Source organism: Antechinus flavipes, chromosome 4 (genome assembly GCF_016432865.1).
Source record: "Antechinus flavipes isolate AdamAnt ecotype Samford, QLD, Australia chromosome 4, AdamAnt_v2, whole genome shotgun sequence".
NCBI classification, from domain to species: domain Eukaryota; kingdom Metazoa; phylum Chordata; class Mammalia; order Dasyuromorphia; family Dasyuridae; genus Antechinus; species Antechinus flavipes.
Window position 1 is genome coordinate 444,823,262 of NC_067401.1, and position 23,027 is coordinate 444,846,288.

The 23,027-nt window shown below is 37.5% G+C and overlaps 1 protein-coding gene across 2 annotated transcripts in view; it reads right to left on the reverse strand.

The window, feature by feature from the left end:
* SYDE2 (synapse defective Rho GTPase homolog 2) overlaps positions 1–22,063 on the reverse strand; it is an 88,434-nt gene extending 66,371 nt beyond the window's left edge. For both annotated transcript variants that reach the window (XM_051999239.1, XM_051999240.1), the window contains exons 1-2: positions 21,047–22,063; positions 1,193–1,840 (exon numbers count right to left, since the gene is read on the reverse strand). In XM_051999239.1, the coding sequence (XP_051855199.1) occupies positions 1,193–1,840; positions 21,047–21,803 (1,405 nt within the window). In that variant the 5' untranslated portion in view covers positions 21,804–22,063. The remainder of the gene's footprint in view (positions 1–1,192; positions 1,841–21,046) is intronic.
* Positions 22,064–23,027: the final 964 nt, after the last annotated feature.

The following is a 23,027-nucleotide window of genomic DNA, read 5'->3' on the forward strand; positions in this document are numbered from 1 at the left end:
CAAAGCAAACTCCCTGGCTTACTGTGAGGATCAGATGAAATAATATTTATAAAGCACTCAGTACAGTACTTAGCAGGCACTACAGAAATACTAGTTCTTATTAATTCAATAATCATTCTAATTTTGTCAGTGAACAAATTACATTCATAGTCATAAGGCATGATTTCACTGACCAAAGCAGAAATATAGCTTTCGAGGGCTGTTAGCAAGTTTTGAAGGAGAAAATTAAACTAATTAATAAATAAATGATAAATCTGTTGTTTATATTTATATGAAAAATAAATTTTTTTCTTCTGTTCAACATGTCATTTTTTTACAATTAAATCAAGGAATGTCATTATGGTGGTCTATACTAGTAGTATTAAACTCAAATAGAAATAGGAGTTACTCAACAATTCACATACTAACTTACAAAAAAAAAAAGTTAACATTAACTATGTTATACTGCATTTTTATTTATTAAATATTTCCCAATTACACTTTAATCTTGCTTCTGTCCTGCTGGTGAATGTTGTAGGCTATTCTCTGACATTTATTAAGGCAGTGACTATGTACAGAAGGATTCAAAGCCACCAAAAAAATTGATTTATTTATGATCCACATTTGAGTCTTATTATTACTGTCAAAATTCCAATCACTTTTAACTAGATTTCATTAGCACAGGGAGATCTTAATAAAGAAATTTTTTCTTTCTACGATACAGATCAATACCTGCTCTAAAACTTATAGTTAGAGAGCTACTTTTCCAGGGAAAACAAATAGCTTGTCCAGAGTCACAGAACCAGCATGTGTCAGAAATGGTTCCTAACCTCAGTTTTTCTTAATGTAGGATTCAGTCCTCTATCGACTACACCAGTGGTGTCAAACTGGAATAAAAACTGAGGCCACAAACTGTAACTAAGGATTCCTACAAGTCCCATACTGACATAGAAAATGATATATCTTCATATATTTCATTTTTTACTAATACATCAACCCATTAAAATCAGACTGGATTATATTTTAATCTGAATCTGAAATGTGGAACACATGAGCCACCAAAATGCATCTGACATTTCTGCACTATACCATGGCTATTCAATAGAGAGAGAAAGAAAAATACAAAGAACATGTATCTACTAGAATTTGTTTCAGCTGCTGCCAAAAAAAGAGCAAAAGAGAAAACAAGAGCTTTATTTATATCCATACTTACCTGTAATTGATTTTAAAGTGAGATTTTCTTCAACAAGAGAACTATCTTGGGTCCTACACCCAAACTTCTGCTTGTTCAGCTCTACAAACTCTGTAGAAGACATGGCATCTACCTGATTAATTTCAGTTGGTTGTGTTATCTGAACATTTATATGTTCAGAAGAAAATGGCAAACCTTCAGCATTTCTCACTGGTTTTGCCAAGTCATTTCCAGATGACACTTTCAAAGTGAGAGCTGAAATACCCAAACTGACAGAATTTATTTCCTTAGAACTAGCAACACTATACAAGACATGGTCATCATCCTCAGGAATTGGATTATACCATATTTCACCTTCATCATCTGCATCATTTTCCTCACTAAATTCTAAACTATAATTTTTTGAATTGAATGAAGAGTTTGTAAAATTTGCAGTTTTTGGTTTTTGACGGTGAACTAATGAAGGAGATTTGAATATGTGGGTGATCTCTGGTGTCTTCTTGAATTCTTCTTCCAGATCAGGAGACCTTAGAGTGCTCTGATGCAGCCAGTTACGTTTCTTAGAGACTGTGATGCTGTTGTGTGGTCTCTGTTCATTCAGGCCATTGTCCTTTAAACCTTTGAGTTCTCCTTTCTTCATTGAAGAGATGTAAACATTTTCAATTAAATCTAATAGAAAGAAAAGAGAGTAGCAGACTATAATTTCAGAATTGCCAAGAAAAATAAACTTTTTTCAAATCTCTTAGGTTTCTATAAAAGATACTTGTTTAAGAATATAAAATGTTTTCTGAAGGGGTCCAAAACCCATACTTAAGCCAAGATAAGTTTGGATGTTTTCTTATGAATTTTACAATTAAAACTTTAGAAATTTAATATGAAAAAAATTAATATAAATATCTTAGGAGCTCTAACCTCTAGGAGGTGATGGAATCAAGAGTTCAAATTGGGACACTTTTTTTGGATATGGCCAATATGAAAAGTTGTTTTGTTTAACTATGTATGTGTTAACAGAATTCTTGCTATGCTAATAGGAAAGGAAAGAAAGAAAAGGAAATATTAAGGGAAAGATGGCTGGTTTACATACACTACACATTTTTAATTAAAAATATATTTTTTAAATGAGTTCAGTTCTGGACATGCTGAGTTTAGACACATATCAGATTTTTTGTTGTGTTGATTAGTTTTGCTAGACTATTTTTTCACTTTTTTTATCTTTCCTTATATGAGATGACTGGGGGGGAGGAGGAGAAAGAGAGAGAAAGATACAATAGAAAATATAAGTGATGCAAAAACAGAAGTAATGAATAAAAACTTATTTTAAAAAAGTGTTTTCTTCTATAATAAAGCAAGCTTCCTTCTACTAAGAAAATTCCTAAGCAAAATATAAAGCAATCTCTCGTGGTTTTCTTTATTCCTAATCATATATACCTACACATATTAGAAAAAAAATCACCAAAAAATTCAAAATTAATTCTCACTTTTTACAAAAAAGGATACTTTCATATGAAAAAATGCTCTAAATCACTATTGAGTAGAGAAATGCAAATTGAGACAACTCTGAGGTACACTTCACATTTTTCTGATTGGCTAAGATAAGAAAAAAAAACAAGAATAAATGCTGGAGGGGATGTGGGAAAACTGGGAAGAGCAGAAGGAAGGAAAGATGAAGGGAAGGAGGGGGAAAAGAGAGAGGGAAAGAAGAAAGGAAAGAAAGAAGGAGGGAAGGAAGAAGGAAAGGAATGAGGGAGAAAGGGAAGGGAGGGAAGGCAGGGAAAGCTTCTTCCCACCTAACATCATTCAGTCCATGAATATAATAAAACATTAAGTAAATAGAGGAAAAGATTAGTTAGTTCTACAATAAATTACTACCAATGAAGCTTAAAAGACTAGCTCTGTTAGATAATCATTCAATGAATATCTCAATTGCTCAAACATTATAGTAAATTAGAGTGCATATATTTGATGTTACTATGAAATAATGCTGAAACATTATATAGATTATACCTGTAACAAGGATAATCTACTAACCTTTCATCTGACTGCTTCTCCATCTTAGACTTCCAAAAAAACATATCTTCTCACAGTCTCTACTTAGTAAACTTCTTATCTTCCTCTGGCCTTTCACTATTTTGAACAATTATTTTTGCCTTGCTTAATATTTTATTATTGTTTACTGGTGCTCAAGGCAAATATCAGACTAAACATAGGAAATGTCTTGTTGCACCATTCTCAGTACTCAAGTTTTTTCTAAAGCCTACTTTTCCTGTTCCTTTTTTTTTTTAACCTCTGAAACACTATGACTATAAACCTCTCTGCCTATGACTCCAAAGTCTATACATCCAGTCTTATTCAGTCCATATCCAGAATACGCTCCAGTCCCTCATTACCATCTCCCTAAACATATCCCAAAGGCAACTCTACCTCAGTAAATCCAAAACAAAATTATCTTTCCACTTAAAAGCACCTTCTTTTCCTAATTTCTCTTTTTTCCTGTCAAAATCACATTTATTCTTCCAATCGCCTTGCTTTGCAACTTTGGAGAGCTCCTCATGAGTTCTTTTGGATGTAGATGATTCCCAAATCTGTATTTCCAGTCCTAGTGTCTCTTCTGAGCTTCATTATCCCATCTCTAACTGCATAGTAGACATAGAAAACTGGACATGCAAAGGCCTCTCAAACTGAACATGTTTAAAACTGAACTTCATTATCTTTTCCTCAAAAGTCTTCTCTCTCACACAATCAATTATGAAATCTTGATGTTTCTAACTCTATGGTATCTCACAATCTCTCTTTCTCTCTTTGCTCAGTCACCAACCTAACTCTAATTCAGGCCCTTATGACCTACTGATTACTGAAATCAACCTAACTGGATTCCCTGCCTCCAGCCCCACTACTTTCTACACCTGTCTCCACACAGCTGCCAAAGGGATAGTTCTCAATCAGATGTCCATGTCCATCATTTGTTGAAAAATCTTTAGCAGCTCCTGATTGTACTTGGGAACAAGTACAACTCTGGCACTTAAAGATGTTCACAATCACCAGACTGTGAATCTTTCCAGGATAGTCATATTACTTCCCCTCACACCATTATCTGCCAAACTGATCCACCTGCCCGTGTCATCGCTGTCCTCTGTGCCTGCAGCACAGACTATCCTCACCTACCCTGCCATTTTCCTTTCTCACCTTCACCTGTTAAGACTGCCAAACTTCTTCAAGATCCAGTTCAAGTGTCACTCCCTTCAGTAGAGTTTTCCTACTTCCTCCAATTAATAGCATAGCTCTCCTCCAGTTAATTTATAAGCATTTTGTACATATTTTGTACTTACTTATAAGTATGTTATTTTTCCCTCAGTAGAACATAAGCTCTTTGAAGCCAGGAAGTGTTATCTTTGTGTTTGTGTCCCTATCCCACTCCACCCCCCAACCTAGCACAAGAACCAAACACATAGTAGATAATTAAGTTTTGTTAATTTGAATGAATTTCAACTCTGTATACTATTCTGTTCCTCAGACCTGAAATATACTCTCTCCTCACCTTTAGGTTCCTTCAAGACCTAGCTTTTGATTTTCCTATAATTTTCTGATGCTTGCTTCTCAAATTATCATGAATATATTTATCTGTTTCTACTTTGTTAATCTCCTGGAGTGTACACGCTCCTTTAAAGGGAGAGCTGTTTTTCCTTTGTATCATCCCTTACAAAGCACAATGCCTTTATACATTGAGGTTTCTACATGATTGTTTGAACTCAGACTAGAAAACCAGGATGACCTTTTTATTACTTATAATTTTTCCCTATTATGTACAACTTTCTATTACTTTTAAATATATAATAGTTATTATGTAAGTTTTTTCTTTTATTTTCTTCCCTTCCTATCCCCACAGTTTATATACTTAGGCATTATAATTCACAAAAGCAATCATTTAGTTAAGATATATGTATGTGTGTATATATAAAACCAAACATACCTAGTTACATTTTAATTAATTTTTAAAAAACAAAATGCAAAATAAATCTAAGCCCCTTACTTTGAATTTAAGTCTGAGTAATGGGTACCAATTAAAATTTACAGATGCAGGATAGCTGGCAAATAGATTCATAATTCCTAAGTAATCTTAAGGCCTGATTCAACATGATAATATTTATAACTATGTATAATAACTAAGTTTCTGAAATAATCTTCTCAATTAGGAACAAATTAGCCCATGCATAATTATTAAATACATAACTACATAAAATGACTAATAGCACACTACTATTACTATTACTACTACAAATTCATAACATTTTTAAAAAATCACCAATTTGATTAATCTCAAAAGCCTTCAAAAATCCTTTTCTAATGCCTCATTATGATATGAGGATGACTGGATTGTTAAATGCTGTTACGGTAGGATATATAAGCTCTAACAGGTTCTACCATATTAGAAATGCTGCAAGTATGGTCCTGATAATAGCCAATGTCTCTTGTCCAAGGATCAGCCAAAGTTAAAACAAAGAGAGGCTTAACACCAGCCCATTGGCCAATAGATAATTAATTCTTTTTCAAAGAAAAATACAAAATGCCCCCTCAGTTCAATGCCCCATTAATTCTTGAAGTGATAGTAGAATAGAAACTTCCTGCTTGTAACAAATATTTGATTCTCTTTGTTAAATGGAAAGATTAAAGGGACAGTGATTATGGAGACCTGGCATGATAGTGAATGAAGCCAGTTCATTCCAAGAGCATTTTCAGATGGAAATTGAAAAACAAATAGATTTATCACATTTCTATAAGAAACTACTAACTAATCTTCAATAACAGCTGAACAAATGAACATTTGTTCCTCTGCACACGCTGTACCCTATACCTAGAATGCATTCCCCTCTTCATCTCCACCTCTGAAAATGCCTTTCTTCCTGCAAAGACCCTAACAGGACATATTCTACATGAGATCTTTACTCCTCCCTGCAAATGCCTCTTCACTCCCCACTAAAACTATCTTGTATTTACTTCAGATAAATTTCATACTTATTTGTGATGCTTTGTTACCCTTAGTAGAATTCAAGCTCCTTGATGGTAAAGATCGAGTCCTTTTTACCTTTCTATTATTCCCAGCTCTTAGCAAAGTGTCTGGTGTATCTTAGGTAACTAATACATGTCTGCAAACGGTTTTAGATTCTAATTCAGCTTTCAATGTGATATAGATGAGAAAGCAATTATAACAGATAAGGAAATCAATCTCTAAGATTGGGTAATTCATCCATCTAAAATGGGACCCAGAATGAACAAGGGATAATGAAAATACATTAGAACAATTTCTGATTGAAAAGGTAGTCGTACTACACAATAAGCAGGAGAAAAGAAGTGATAGAATCAGTCATGTAGATTCTAAGGAGACTTCACTCACCAGTTGTAGAAAAAATGTCTTAGTCAATTAAGAGTGTGGAAAGCAATGCTGATAAATTACTTTCTTGTATGAAAAAGAAAATGAATGCTATTACCCTTCAAATCAGCCAAGTCTATCTCAGCTCAAGGATGATTTCTTGTCAGACATTTTGTAGAAAAGGAGGACTTGGGTACAGGGGCAGCCCATTTCTTGCCTAATGTTATAGTTACAGACACATATAGGGAATAGAGAAGGCTAAAAAAAGCTTTGAGACAGATATAATCAGCCTTTTCCATACACAATTTCAGGATTGTGACCATTTATCAATAGAAATGTGGATGCTGATAGCCTGGATCATGTACAAGCTCTACATTCTACAGATATTATTATCAATCAATCAAGAAGAATTTATTAAGCATTGAAGATACAAAAATAGAAGCAAAACAGACATTGCCCTTAAAAACTATTTACATTGTAACAGGGAAAATAATATGTATATAAATAAGTATATAGAGAATATCTACAAAATAAAATATTGTGTTGGGATAAAGAGTACAAACAGCTGGAGGGAACAGAAAAGGCTTCTTATAGAAAGGAATACTTGTGCTGAGTCTTAAAAGGAACCAAGGTTCCAAGATTGAAATGAAAGAGTACATTTCCGCCCTAAAGGGACCACTAGTACAAAGGAACATAGGCAAGGAGAGACTCCGAGGTCCCCTTCTCAAGCAGAATAGTATGGATATAGTGTGCATTGAGAGCAGAGTTAATGTATAAGAAAACTATAAATATAGTAAGAGAACAAGTTGTGAAGAACTTTAAATAGCAAACAGTTTATACTTAATCCTTGAGGTAACAGAGAGCCATTGGAATTTACTGAGTAAGGCAGTGATATAATGGCAGCTGTGTCCCCTCTTCCTAATTTCCCTATTACTATCTAGGGTGCCATTATCTTCCCAGTCATCCAGACTAGCAATGACAGTATCTTTCTTGGCAACTATTCTCTTATCCCCTCATATCCAAAAAGCTGTTAAATCCTATATGTTCTACCTTTATATTAGTTTTTATAAGTGTATACTTCTCTCCTCTGATACTGTGACATCCCCCCTCACCCCCCAAAAAGGGGCTCTGGACTGCTGACATAGCCTACTGGATGGTCTCCCTGCTTCATGGTTCTCCCCACTTCAACCCATTCTTTGCTCAGCGGTCTGATTTTCCAAAAATGCAGGTCTCATATCCTAAACATCTCCAATTCAAAACATTCCAGGGGTTCCCTATTACCTCTAAGATTCAATATTAAATCATTTAGCTTTTAAAGACCTTCACATTCTAGTCCTTCTTATCATTCCAGTCTTCTTATACTCTACTCCTCTTCATATAAGAATGTGAAAGACTTGGGCATGTTTGTGGGCAGAAAAGAAAGGCACCAGTAGATCGGGTGACACAGAGTTCTGTAGGGTAGAAATGACAAACAATATGCTAGAGTATATACTGGAAGCAATATGTTAGAGAAAACAGGAAGGGATGAGACAAAAAGGTACAAATACAATTAGGGAACAGTTTAACAAATTATGGCATATGAATATAATGTATATTATTCCCAGAAGGGAAAGATGAAAAGAATGGTTTCAGAGAAAACCTGGGAAGATTTGTATGAATTGATATAGAATGAAGTAACCAGAACCAGAGGAATAAATCATAATATAAGACCACCACCATAAAAAATATATAACTTTGAAAAACTTCAATCGATTCAATAGCTAACCACATTTCTGCAGAAGTGATGAACATATTTATCTTCCTGATAGAGAGGCAATAGCCCAAATGTTTAACAGTACATACAGTTTTCAAATACTAATACAATCATCTGTCATATTTGTTAGAAAAGTCACTTTTTTCTTTTTCTTACCTTTTCATTGGAAAAAGTGGAACTAATGGAGGGGAAACTAGTGATGAGGTTGCCCAAAAAAGAAAAGAAGATCACTGAAATAACTTTTTCAAAATGCACTGAATTGAACAGAAGGAAGTATAGAAGGAAACAATCACTGGAACAGTTATGAAGCTACTGGTAAATTAATCAGTACTTAGAAAAGCAAACTGTACTTTAATAATTGCAATTTTATGGATTTTTTTTTTTCTGTTCTACTTTATACATGGTTAAGTAATTTACTTCGGCTTGCTGAGTTCTTTTCAGGGCTGCTCTCTACTTTTGGTGTCCACCTCTCAAATCTTACCTGGGACTCCAAGAAATTGTAACAAGTGCAGCAGCCCCACTCAAATAAAATCATTTCAGCAGATGAGTTAAACCAAGTCCAGGGTAATTGATAAGTCTCCTATATATTGATAAGTTTAGGGGAATATCTACCCTAAGTATGTGAAGAGCCCCCCCCCAAAAAAAAAAATATGGAATGAATAGCTGACAACAATTTGTTCCAGTAGCCATGAAGTAGCTGAAGCAAACACTACATACAGAGTGCTTGGAGGTTAGTTAGACATCAAAGACACTAAGGTCATCCACTCAATCAGACATCAAAGACACTAAGGTCATCCCCTGCATCCCAAAACATTGACGGTCATTTTGACTTTTGTCTTGCCTCTGGACTTCAAGGGCTCTGGAAGAAAGAGTGAAACTGATGATTTTATGCAACTCTGCCTCACTTAAATCCAATTCTCAAGGCATTACCCATGGGCCTCTTGTCCCCTTCAAAAATGAAAAATAAATATGTGGAAATTCTTACAATATTTTATATTTGTTAAGTTTAGAATTTAAAATTTTTAAATTTTACTTAAAAAGGTACTAGTGGAGAAACTAGCCTTCAAGTGAAGAGCTATGGCTTCAGAGATCAAAAAAAGAAAGAATGATGGATGTTGTCCAAGGATTTGAGATGAAGAAGAAGGAGTGAAAGTTGAATAGCTTTGATGTTCTTGATAAAGGAAGTGGTGAGACCCCCCCCCCAAGTGAAAACCCAGAAAAGGGGGCTGCTTTGGTTGATTTGAGGAAAGAAAATGCTTGTAACATATATTGTGACTGGAATAGAGAATCAATCTACAAGTAGTCAAAATATTATCTTGCTATGGTAAAGGACCAACTGATATAAGACAATATAAATCTGTACCAAATAGCTCAATTTCTTCACTTTTTTCAGCCCCATTGAGCGGCATATACGGAGGAACAGAGAAGAATGATAGGAATGATATAAAGTTGAGGTTTAGCAAGATGTGGACAAATGACAGGACAAGGGACAAGGAATTTAAAAGCAGAGAAAGAAAAAGAGCAATAGTGATATCCTGGGAAAGTACTGAAGGATTAAAGATCACATCAGGATAAAGAATAGATTTACGTGGCATAAAGAAAGATAGAATGACATAAGATTATGATTGGATAAAAGAACTGATTCAGTATTCCTGATCATGGAAACAGAGTATTCATAGATGACAGCAAGATTGGTGGTATGGCCATACCATGAATAGTGAAGATGGAGAGATTCATAGTAATTGTACGGACTCAGGCACTGTGGAGTTAAGAGAATATCAATATGTATGCTGACATTCACTTCCAGTAAAAGCCCAGGAGTTGGGGCATTGATAGGTGCACTGCTGGCCAAATCTCATGGTGCTAATATGTAAAGAGAGAGAGTTAGCAGACCAGGGGCAGGAATTCTTCGCTCATATGTTGTCTATAAAGAGCACTCTTTCCTGAACAGATAGGGCTATATTCTAGTGTCCAGCTTCCCCAGAAACCCAGATTCTTCTTTTAGTCTAGTCCTATAGAAGTCATGTAACTTCTGTCATCAGGAAGCATTACTGATTTGAGCTGCAGTTTGCCTTAAAGATTGAGTTAATAATGTTGGGTAGTGGCGTAAATTCACCAATATTAAATATTTCCCTTATTTCTTGTATCTCTAAATACTTTCTTCCTTGTTGAAAGTCCATATTGATCAAAAACATCTTTAGAACTTGCAAAAATGCATGAAATTCTTAATTCTTCTTGCAGATTCTCTTCCATTGCCTTGTATCTACAAGCAAACAAAAACATAGCTATAGCTTCGTGTGGGGTCAGGACCAGCAAGTGAATAAGGAAACGAGCTTGAGAGAGGCTCCTTCAGCCTCCAGCCAGCATCAAGTTAAATCTGTCTAGCCTCCAAAGAGCTCTTGCAGCTTTGTCCTTTGCTTCTGCCTCTCCCTCCAGCCAGAACCAAAGTAAAAGTTGTAATGAATCTTTCTTGCCTCTGAGAGAGGGCTTCTGGCTCTCCCAGAGTGCTCTGTGTCTGGCCCAGAGTGCTCCACTCCAATGTAATTCAGCTGAACTCCCCTAACTGGGCCTCTGCTTTCTTCTTATATATCAGAGAGTGGGATTATGGGTTTTCTCCCATAGTGCTCTCTGGCCCTAAGAGCTTCAAGGGAGGTGTGAATTCAAATATCTCATACTAAATCCTGAAATCTCCCAAACATGTGAACTCCAATGAGTAAAGGTGTGAAAACAAGCATTGTATCAATTAGTTCTACTTAGTACCTTGTTTCAGGTTCTGGCCCAAAACATCTTATAAGATTAGATCAAGGATACTGAACCATGCTTAAATTAAATAATTATTGTCTCTATCAACTCTAATCAGTTTGTAAAGATTCCAACAGGATATAAAGAGAGACTATCAATCAGGCGCTGAACGCAGTGAAAGAGGAAGGATATGTCCTAAGGATCAGTTCTAAGCTCTAATAAATATTGGAAGTGTGGATCTTAAAAGAAAAGAGGTTGCTGAATGATAGACGGAGAGTTCAGTGTGTGAACAATAAATCAGTTTTGTGGGATTGAGGAATAAGAGGAGGGGAGAAAAACGCATTAATCAGTTAACAAGAATTTATTAAGAACTATGTATCAGACTCTTAAACTACGAGCTCGGATGACAAATACAAGCAAAAACTCCCTGACCTCAAGGATCTTAAATTTTAAAAGGAAAAAGAATACATAAAAGAAAACTAAAAACAAGGAGACAGGAGAGAAGGTGTACAGCATAGAGGAATGATGAAAAAAATCTAGGAAAGGGCAGTATGATCGGACAAGAGGAGATGGTTGGCTTAAATGGAGGTCCTGAAAGGAACTATCCAAGAGAAGAAAAGGGAGGACCCTAAGGGCACAGAGTAAGACTGTGAAAGTATAAGGGAGTAAGCTTGTGGATAGGCTTTAAAATTAAGAAATGGGTTTTATATTCAATCTATTTACTGACAACAATCCACTGGTGATTACTGAGTTGAGGGTTTACACAGACACACCCCACCCTCTTTACAGTGGCAATGAAGTAGATGGTTTGCAGCAAGAAGAAATTTGAGAGGGGAGATCAATTAGAAGGCTATTTTCCTAAGAATTCAGATATGAGATGAGGAGGACTTGCACAAGAGGAACAGCTGTGTGAATGAAGGGAAAGGAACTTAGATGAGAAATGTTTTGAAGGCAGAAACGAGACCACAATAGATTAGATATGTGCAGTGAAAGAGGAATAGGGGAGACAAACATCCAATTCAAGATGTCCAATAGGTAGGTGATGATTCAAAATCGATGGTCAGGAAAGATTAAGACTGGATGAATAGATCTGAGAATCATCTCCATAAAGACAAATGAACCCAAGGAATCTGATGAGAACACCAATCAAGATAATATGGAGGGAAAAGAGATGAGGGACCGGTAAAGAATTTTGTAAGGGCTTATTCATAGTAAATGAATATAAGATGGAAGATCTAGAACAAGAGAAGAATGATCAAAGAGGGAGGAAAAGAATGAAGACTGAGAAGACGCGATTAGATTTGGCAATTAAAAAATCAAGGAAAGAGCAGTTTTCAGTTGAATGATGAGGTTGGAAGTCAAAATGCTGAAAGTTTAAAAGTAGAAGAAGGGAGAAAATAGAGGTATTGATTACTCAAAGAATCTAAGCATGAAAGAGAGGAAAGATATAGGTAAGTGAGTTAATAAGTGTACAGGTAAATGTCTAATGAGGACTTTTTTAAGAATAAGGAAAGATGGGTATGTTTGTGGGCAGCAAGGATGCAGCCAATGCAGACTGAAGATTAGTAAAAGAGCAGAGAATCTAGAGAAAGCAATATGCTAGTGAAGATAGGAAAGAATGGGATCAAAGGTAGAGAGAAAAGTTTGCCTTGGTACATGAACAATTTTCAGACAATGAAATTAAGATTATTTCTAGTCAAAAAAAAAATTCAAATCAAAATTGACTAGAGAAATGCAAAATTAAGACAACTGAGATACCACCCTCATACTTCTCAGATTGACTAAAATGACAGGAAAAGATGATAAATGCTGGAGGAGATGTGGGAAAACTGAAACCATAATACATTGTTGATGGAGTTGTGAATTGATCCAACTATTCTGGAGAACCACTTGGAAATATACCCAAAAGGCTATCAAACTGTGTATACCCTTTGATCTAGCAGTGTTTTTTTTACTGGGTCTGTATCCTAAAGAGATCATTAAAAAGGGAAAAGGCAAATCACTACTGATCAGAGAAATGCAAATTAAGACAACTCTGAGATACCACTACACACCTATCAGATTGGCTAAGATGACAGGAAAAAATGATGATGAATGTTGGAGGGGATGCGGGAAAACTGGGACACTGATGCATTGTTGGTGGAGTTGTGAACGAATCCAACCCTTCTGGAGAGCAATCTGGAATTATGCCCAAAAAGTTATCAAACTGTGCATACCCTTTGATCCAGCAGCGTTATTTCTGGGCTTATATCCCAAAGAAATATTAAAGAAGGGAAAGGGACCTGTATGTGCCTAAATGTTTGTGGCAGGCCTATTTGTAGTGGCTAGAAACTGGAAATTGAATGGATGCCCATCAATTGGAGAATAGCTGGGTAAATTGTGGTATATGAATGTTATGGAATATTATTGTTCTGTAAGAAATGACCAGCAGGATGAATACAGAGAGGCTTGGAGAGACTTACATGAACTGATGCTAAGTGAAATGAGCAGAACCAGGAGATCATTATACACTTCGACAACGATATTGTATGAGGATGTATTCTGATGGAAGTGGATTTCTTTGAGAAAGATTCCTAACTCAGTTTCAACTGATAAATGATGGATGGAAGCAGCTACATCCAAAGAAAGAAAACGGGGAAATGAATATAAACTACTTGCATTTTTGTTTTTCTTCCCGGGTTATTTTTACCTTCTGAATCCAATTCTCCCTGTGCAGTAAGAGAACTGTTCGGTTCTGCAAACATATATTGTATCTAGGATATATTGCAACATATCTAACATATATAGGATTGCTTGCCATCTAGGGGAAGGGGGTGGAGGGAGGGAGGGGAAAAATCGGAACAGAAGTGAGTGCAAGGGATAATGTAAAAAAATTACCCTGGCATGGATTCTGTCAATATAAAGTTATTATAAAATAAAATAAAATATATTTTTTTTAAAAGGAAAAAAAAACAAATCTCTGATCACAGGAAAAAAAAAAAAAAAGGGAAACGGACCCACTGTGCAAAATTATCTGTAGCAGCCCTTTTTGTAGTGGCAAGGAAATGGAAACTGAGTGGATGTTCATCATTTGGAGAATGGCTGAATAAGTTATGGTAATTAAACTAATGGAGTATTATTGTTTTATAAGAAATGACAGGCAGGGTGATTTCAGAAAAACATGGAAAGACTTAAATGACCTGATGCTAAGTGAATTAAGAAAACATCACATACAGCAACAAGATTATCAACTGTGATGGATTGGGCTATTTTTAACAATAGAGTATTTCAAGGCAACTCCAACAGACTTTTAATAGAAAGAGCTATACTCATTCAAAAGAGAACTATAGAGACTGAATATGGATCAAAGCATAGTATTTTCATCTTTTTGTTTTTTTGTGTGATGGTTGTTTGCTTTTTCTTTTTTTCTTTCACCTTTTGATTTTTCTTGTGCAACACAATAAACATGGAAATATGTTTAGAAGAATTTTACATCTTTAACCTATATTGGATTGCTTGCAGTCTATAAGAATGCGGGTGGGGAGGGAGAAAAAGTTGGAACATAAGTTTTTGCAAAGATTAATGTTGAGAACTATATTTGTATGAATTTGGTAAAATAAAAAGCTTTTACAAAAATAAAAATTTAAAAAAAAAGTTTAAGTCTGCCCTAACAATGAGAAAGGCCACTGTTTTATCTAGGAAGAGGCCAATGGAAATAAGAGTGGAGGAAAATACCTGAGAGATGTGAGATGAAGTTGAAAAGGCAGTTCTCCCATAGTAGATTCAAGTTTTTCAGTGAAGATGGGGATGTTACTTATAGAAGAATAGATTATTAAAAAATTTGAAGAAAATGGAAAGCTATAATTAAGCAATTGTGACTATGGGGAAAAAACCTCATAACTCTACAGGAATACAGAGATTGTAATTTCTGAAGATAAATCGGGCAATTCTGATTACATAAATTTGAAATCTTTGCCATGAACAACATCAACAAAGCCAGATAAGAGAAGGAGTTAATTTAAGGGAAAGAAAATTCTGTAGCAAATATCTCTGATAAAGTTCTGTAATCCAAGGTATGTAGAAAAGTGGTACAAATATGTAATAAATAATAAGAGTCATTTCTCAAAGGAATAAGATTCAAAAAATACAAATAGTTTTCAGAGAGAGAGAGAGAAATGCAAAGTATCAATTAACCAGATGAAAGTGTTCCAGATCACTAATAAGAAAAATTCAAATTAAACCACCTGAAGGTTTTACCACCCATCCATCAGACTGATAAAAAGGGATAAAATACCAAATCAATTAATGCTGGTGAGACTGTTGGAAAGAAGGCACATTAGTAACTAATGTGCCACTGGTGGAATTTAAATTAATCCAAACACTTTGGAAAACAATTTGGAATTATGTTATAGAGTCTTTAAATTACTCTTTGACCTGGTAAAACAGTAGCAGACATATAAATGAGGTCAAAGACAGAAGGAAAAAAATACACACACACACACACACACACACACACACACACACAATTCTGAAATTGGGAGATGTGAACACAGACACCTTGACGTCTTCCAGCCCTTTATCTACTTTCTTTCCCTTCCCATCCCCTTCCCCCACAATCTTTCCCAGCCCTTTCCCTATAGTCACCTGACAAATGTGGGGAGGGAAGCTAATGGAGAAGGAAGGGGTGGGAGTTGTAAGAGAAGGGAGGGAAAAAAGGCAGCCCAACTGATTGATGCATTCAAAAAACCTGCTCAATATGTAACACCTGGGGACCTCATACCTTCAGGAAGGAGGAGGAAAAACAAATGTCAGCTCAATTATATAACATTGAGAGAACAAAATGCTTGCTATTGGAGACACACAATTAAAACATTCTAGTTACTACAGGCTTGCTCTCCATGGAAATGCATCTAGTCTCAGAACACTGAGAAGACAAGATACTTTTAAGCAAGATCCACATTATTTGATCACACTTCAGTTGCCTCAAGCTTGGTCTCTGTATAAGTTAATCTTATTTCATAGACCTCTCATCCTGATTAAATTATGTGAGAAATAAAGATAATCTGAGACACAAATGAATAAATATGGATGTGAGAAAATATTTACAGCAGCACTTTTTATATAACAGCAAACAACTGGAAAGAAAGTGGTTGTTCATCAAGTGGGGAATTGCTGGACATATTGTGTTATATTAAGGTAGTGGGATTTATGATTCCAAAAGACATAACTATGAATTCAAAGAAATTTGAAAAGACCTGCATGAATTTATGCAGAACAAAACAAGCACAATCAGGAAAATAATCAAAGTGATGATCACAATAGTGTAAATATAATGACCAAAACATTAAAAGAGTTCAGAACTCTGGCCTTTCTACAAAGTGACAGTGAGAATGAAGCATACGTTCTAGATATAGTTACTAGCTTAAGTTTGGGTATTCTACTGGTGAAAGAATTGAGAACATTAACAGTAATGTTAAAAAAAAAAAAATAAGCCCAAAGCATTGATAAAATATTTGTAAAAAGAAGAAAGGAAGTATTGCCTAGTGGACAGAAAATTCAGCTCAGAATCTAGAAAACATCTCAGACTTATACTATCCTCAAGAGTCTGGGCAAACACAAACTCTCAGTGCCTCAGCTCTCAGAGAACAAACTATCATGTGCACTGGGAAAGTTCTCTCTCTGGAATCTCTCTACTTTCATGAAATCATAGATATCAAAATAAAAACAAATAGAATTATTATCATAGATAACAATATAAGAAAAAGCATATACCGAGTGAGAACAACTTTAATCTGGCTATAATTAAGAAGGTGTACACTTAGAAAAGGACATCATTTCAAAGTGATGAAGAATAGTACCAACATGAACAATTTGCTCTCTTATGAAAGAAAAAATTTAAGAACTAGTTTAAAAAAATAAAAAGGCTCTTCTATCCTTTTGTGCCCTTGGGTAAAAATTACTTCTCTGCACATGAGTATCTTCAATCAAAAGCATTATAACCCTAACCCATAGATCTTAATGAGACTTAAGTTTTGCTTAAAATGTTCAATAAGCTCTACTTTTTTCAAAAAAGCAGATTATATTTTTTCTTATAATCTTTTTTATCACAAAATTTCAGAATTGAAAGACACCATGAAAAGGCACTATTTGAAATTCTACCTAATCCATAAATATTCTTTATAAAATGCAAACCAAATATTCATCCAATTTTCATCTGAATACTTCTAGGAATCCATTTTTTGAAATGGATTCTGATAATCATCCTTTTTTTTTAGCAAACATATTTAATTATTGGTAAATTTTTCCTTATGTTGGGCCAAGATCTGCCTCAATGTAACTTTAACTTGGTCATTTTAGTATTCTCCCTTCTGGAGTCTTTAACTTTAATCCCTCTTTTACAAGACAGTCACATCTGTTCTTCATCTGAAAAAGGTATCCCCAAATTTCTTCAACTATTCCTAGATAACAAAGTTTCAACTCACCATTCTGGTGGATATTTTAGGACTTGATTTAGTTTATCAATGTCCCTTCTAAAATGAGGCATGCATACACCCAGCGAAAGAACACTGGGAAATGAGTGTGAACAACAACATAGCATTTACACTCTTTCTGTTATTGTTTGCTTGCATTTTTGTTTTTCTTCCCAGGTTATTTTTACCTTCTTTCTAAATCCAATTTTTATTGTGCAGCAAAATAACTATAAATATGTATACATATATTGCATCTAACATAATACTTTAACATATTTAACATGTATGGGACTACCTGCCATCTAGGGGTGGGGATGGGGAGAAGGAGGGGAAAAGCTGGAACAGAAGTTTTTACAAGGGTCAATGTTGAAAAATTACCCACGCATATGTTTTGTTAATAAAAGCTATAATAAAAAAAGAAAATAAAAAGATTTAATTAAAAAAATGAAAAAAATAAAATGAGGCATGCAGACCTGAACACAATTCTTCAGAAGCAATATATATATATATATATATATATATATATAGACAACTAAGAGTACATCAATTAGTGCTGCCTAACACCATTGCAGGCAGCTAGGTTGTACAGTGAACAGAGCACTCACTGGGCCTGGAATTAGGAAGATTTAAATTCAAATTGAGACACCTTTTAGCTGTGTGACCCTGAACAAGTCATTTTATTTGTTTGCCTTAATCTGGTGGAGAAGGAAAAAGCAAATCATTCTAGAATGTTTGCCAAATAAACAAACCCCAAGGACAAATAAAGTCCATAATATCACCAAAACTGAACCACTAAATAAAACCAACAAGGTCTTGTTACTTCTTGGGATGATATATCTACACGGCTGACTCAATTTAACTTCTCAAAGCCTTTTCATCTCTCCAATCTATAATTACTCAATTTCTTTTCTTCTCCTCTTTGTTTTTGCTAAAGAGCAATTATTTTGCATTTATTTCGATTATTTTATTTGGTCTATCATTCCACTCCATCCTGAATTTTTTCCCCTTATCCCTATTGTCATCTAACATCTCAGATACTATTCTCAATTCTATGTGATCTGCAATTTTAGTAAGGATGCTATGTCTTTTATTAAAAAGACAGAATTTGGCTCAAGACAGAGATTGTAGCAGACTGCCTCAGGATGAGAAGGATTCGGTCATTCAAATTTCAGGATTATAGTAATTTAATCAATCTTGAATCTAACTGTTCACATTTCTCCATAATGTCTGTAAGAATATCATGGGAATTTCAGTGAAGTATAGACCTTGGAGTCAGAAGAACCTGAGTTCAAATCCAGTGTCAGACATTTAACACTTACTGTGTAATGCTGGGAGGGATGAGACAGAGACAGAGACGGAAAGAAAGAGAATTTCTAGTAAGTATTAGTTACACTACATCATCCCCTTAAATTTATGTTTAATAATTGTAAACATGGAAAATAAAATGAAATGGATATGTAAACTATCATCTAAAGATTTATATGAATGGGAATTTATCTAGAAAAGCTTTCCCAAATAAAGTAGATTTCTTATGAAACCAACAATTCATTCATGGGAATAACCTTACCTATGGCATAATTAATTTGGATACTGAACTTTAATTTCCTTTAAATCTTGCCAGTCCATTTAACTAATTCTTTTTGGCAGAATTCCAGCTAATCTAGCCTTATCTTTGGTAATCAGTTGCTTGGGTTTTTTGCATGGATATGTGTATACAAAAGTATAAAAGTGCACAGAACTGTAACAATAAGTTACAAAACATATCACTAAAGTTTTACATCACTCTGTATAATGTCCTATTTGAGAATTATTCAAAAGGTTAATTGAACTAAAATCACAACAAAAAAAGGATATAGCACTGAATTTTCCAAATGACATGTTCATAAACACAACAACTGGATGTCACATTTGCTTAATAATCAACTTATTGCAAAATATCTCACTTTTTCACTTGTGACATGAAACTTTAAAATTTTATAAAATGTATAGCAAATTAGCTGCATAGAAAAATTCCAAAAACTCTTACTCAACAAAGCTATTTAAAATTCATGTTTCTTTTTCTCCTCTATAAGTATACAAAAAAACATACTTTTATATATGCCTCAATGTGCCCAGAACTTGTCTAAACTTTTTTCCCATCATAACTATTGATACACACACATCTGTTAATGAATTTCTAAATTCTGTAGTAATTTTAGGATAATTAAGTGGAATTTATCATATTCAACTTAAAGCTTTCATATAAAATGATATTGTCAAATTATGCTGAAGCTTATGCTATAATGCTTTTACATTAAAATTTAAATAACATTTAGAATTTTAAAATTACATTAACAGACATTAACGGCAATAAATGCTAAAATAAGTAATCCAAAAGACCACCATTTATTGAAGCACATACACTCAAAGACATGCCAATAAGCAAATCAAAACTCAAAACATCATCACTAAAATGGAAAATTTTGCAAAAACTGATTTTCTAACCTTTTTAAAGAGGGTTAATCAATTTATGGTCTCAGATATATAGAGCCATAAGCCAACTAATTTACACTACCTTAATTCAGAGATAATAAAAATGAGGCACAGAGGAGTTACATATCTTGTCCTGGGTCACTTACAGCTGGTAAACATCTGAAGAGGAAGATGGACTCAAGTCTTCCTAATCAATCCTCAGCTCAACATCACATCTTTCCCACAACTTAAGAGACAACCTCTCAGTTTCCAGCTCTGACACCTAAAAAAGTGTTATGTCCCAATACTATTCTACTTCAATAAAAAAGATAATAATTCAATGTATACAGTTCAGTTTTCAATCCCTTTATTAAAATTCTGCTCTTCCCTACCTTTGCTATTTTTGTCCTCTCTGCTAGTTAAAATGAAATAAAAATTCCAACTTAGTTTATTACAGTTTAGCAAGACTACTTGAAGATACTGATGATTAAGACAAATGGTAATAGTCAAATGTGATTCTGTGGATTTAAGAATAGCTAGATAGGAAAGCAAAAGTCATTATTTAATTTGAGTAACGGGTGCAAGTGGAATTCTACTAGAGCAACAACCCCCCCAAAATCACATTAAAATTCTTTGTTGAAGAGAGAAAAGCGAGATTAAAATAAAAGCTTATTTATTGTGTAAATTCTACACTGGAACAAATTCAAATTCACAAACTCCACAAAAGTCTATGGTTTTGCCTAGAGCTACAAAGACTGAGGAAAGCACCACCCAGTTCTTAAAAGCAGAAATGTTGTAACAGTTACTCACAGCTGGCTAAGTTGAGAACACTCACAATGGCTCGTTAGAGAAAAAACTTCAAGTGTCTAAAAAGTATGTTAAAAAGTTTAAAAAAAAAAAACCAAACCCAAACACTAAAATGATTAATTCTGCTACAAAATTACCTTAAAAGCACTTCTGCTGTCACTTAAGTGACAATCTACGCACTTTTGTTACAAAGAGTCAATAAACATAAACATTCTCCATCAAAAAGCCAAAATCGGTCAAATGTCATTAGAAAATGTTTTATCTGCCAATTAGCGACAGGAAAAGTGAAGAACTTCCCAGTGCCCTACCTGTCAGCATAATTCTTTGGTCCGCAGGCACGCCACGGGCTTTGCTCTCTTGCATTTTCAGTGTTCCAAGGCACTGCGGGGCTGCCCGAGGGTCAAGGGCTTTGGGGGACGGAGACCCACTCCCGCGTGCCTTCATTCCCAGAGACAGCAAGCGTCCTTTATACATCCACTTTTGCAGCTTCTTCACAGTGACCACGGGTGGCTTACAGAAGGAAACCTCAGGGCCGTCCCCTTTGCTTCGGGATAACCCCAAGGGCGCCGCCGGACTGCTCCCGGGGCTCACCTCCCCGCTCGCACTCGCCCCGCTCCTCTTAGCCGAAGGAAGCAAACTCACGCAGCCGGCCGGTCCCGCGAGGGAGGAGCAGCCCGGCCCCGCGCTGTCCATCGCCCCTCCACGTGGCTCAGGAGCGTCTCGGTCTCGGGCAGCACAGCTGGACGGCGGAGTGGCCGGCCGCGCGCTATACCGGACCGCGCTGTCGCTGGACCACCTCTGCAGCGGCGGCCGGGCACGGACTAGGAGGCCGTCCAGGCTCCGCGTCCGGGGAGGGGGAAGCCGCGGGGGCGGAGGGGGAGAGGAAGGAGGGGGAAGAGAAGGAGGGGGGGAAAAGAGAGTAGGAGAAGGGGGGGAGAAGGGGACAGGGGAGAGAGGACGAGGTGGGGGAGGGAAGGGAGGAGGAGGAGCCGGAGTCGGCGGCCGGTGTCCTTCTAGCCCCGGCCACGGCGCCTGGGGCGGGGACACCTGCTGCAGGTCGTGCATGGCCTGGATGAGTAAATAATAGGCCTCCTGGAGCTGGGAGCGCAGCCGGCCAGTCTCTAGGCGGCCGCCTCCCGCCCCTGGGGAGGAGCTGCCGGCGGTGGCGGCGGCGGTGGGGGCGGCCGAGCCCTCGCCCCAGCCCTCGCCCTCGGGGCCGGGCAAGTTCTCATAGTAGTCCTCGTCCTCCTCCTTCAAGTCCGGGCCCTCCGCCTCCCGCAGTCCGCGGCCGCCCGGACTGGACCGCCGGGACAGCGGGGTCCCGAGGCTGCTGCCGCGGCCGCGGCCGCGGGGCGAGCGCGCGCAGGGGGCGGCCGGGCCCGCGTCCTCGCCCTCGGGTTCGCCGGGGGCGAGCGGCGCGGGGGGAGCGCAGGGCTCCTCGGGCCGCGCGCGCTCCCGCTCCGGACGCGCGGCCCCGCGTGAAGCGCGCTTGCCCCGCAGCCGGGACCAGGTTCTCCTCAGAGGTTCCGCCATGGCCCGCGCGCCTGCCTCGGCGCCCCCGGCCCTGGCTCCGGCGGGCGGCGGCGGCGGCAGCGGCAGCGGCAGCGGCGGCGGCAGCGCCCCATGGCCGGCGGTGGCTCTCGAACCCGCCTCCCGCCTCCCCGGCTCCTCACATACTTGGCATAACTTAGCCGGGGGAAGGGGGCGGGGATGGGAGAGGCGCCAGCGCGCATGCTCCGCCGGCCGGGGGCTCGACAAGGGGCGCGCGGGGGCCACGCGCCGGGGGCAGCGGGGGGAGGAAGGGGAGCGCGAGCTCCGAGACTGAGGAGCCCCTGCCTCTCCCCGGGTTCTCGCGCCTTTCTGGCTCATGCGGAGTGGGGGCGAGGGCGGGCTCCTCCCTCGGGCTGTCGGGTGGTCGGCCGAGTTCCCCCCAGCTGGACCCCCATGCACTGCAAGTCCCAGCATGTGCTCGCGCCCCGGCTGTTTTGACGGGTACGAGAAGGAGCGCGTGTGCGCCTCCCGAACTGCGGGCTCCATCTCGAGAAGGCATCCAGCCTAGGGTCGGAAGAGCGGAGAAAAGAAGCCAGTGGTCAGCCCTTCGACACTTAAGCGCCTACTATGTGCCAGGCGCCCTAGGCATACCAAGAAGAGCTCTCCGCTTTTAATTCCTGGTCTCTTTTCCCGACCTTATGGGCTTGCACTGATTTAGGTCTGCAAAGATCCCAAGAGATCCTCCAGTCTTTACAGTTTAAGAAACTGAGGTCCTATAGGAACACATTTAGAGCTAGA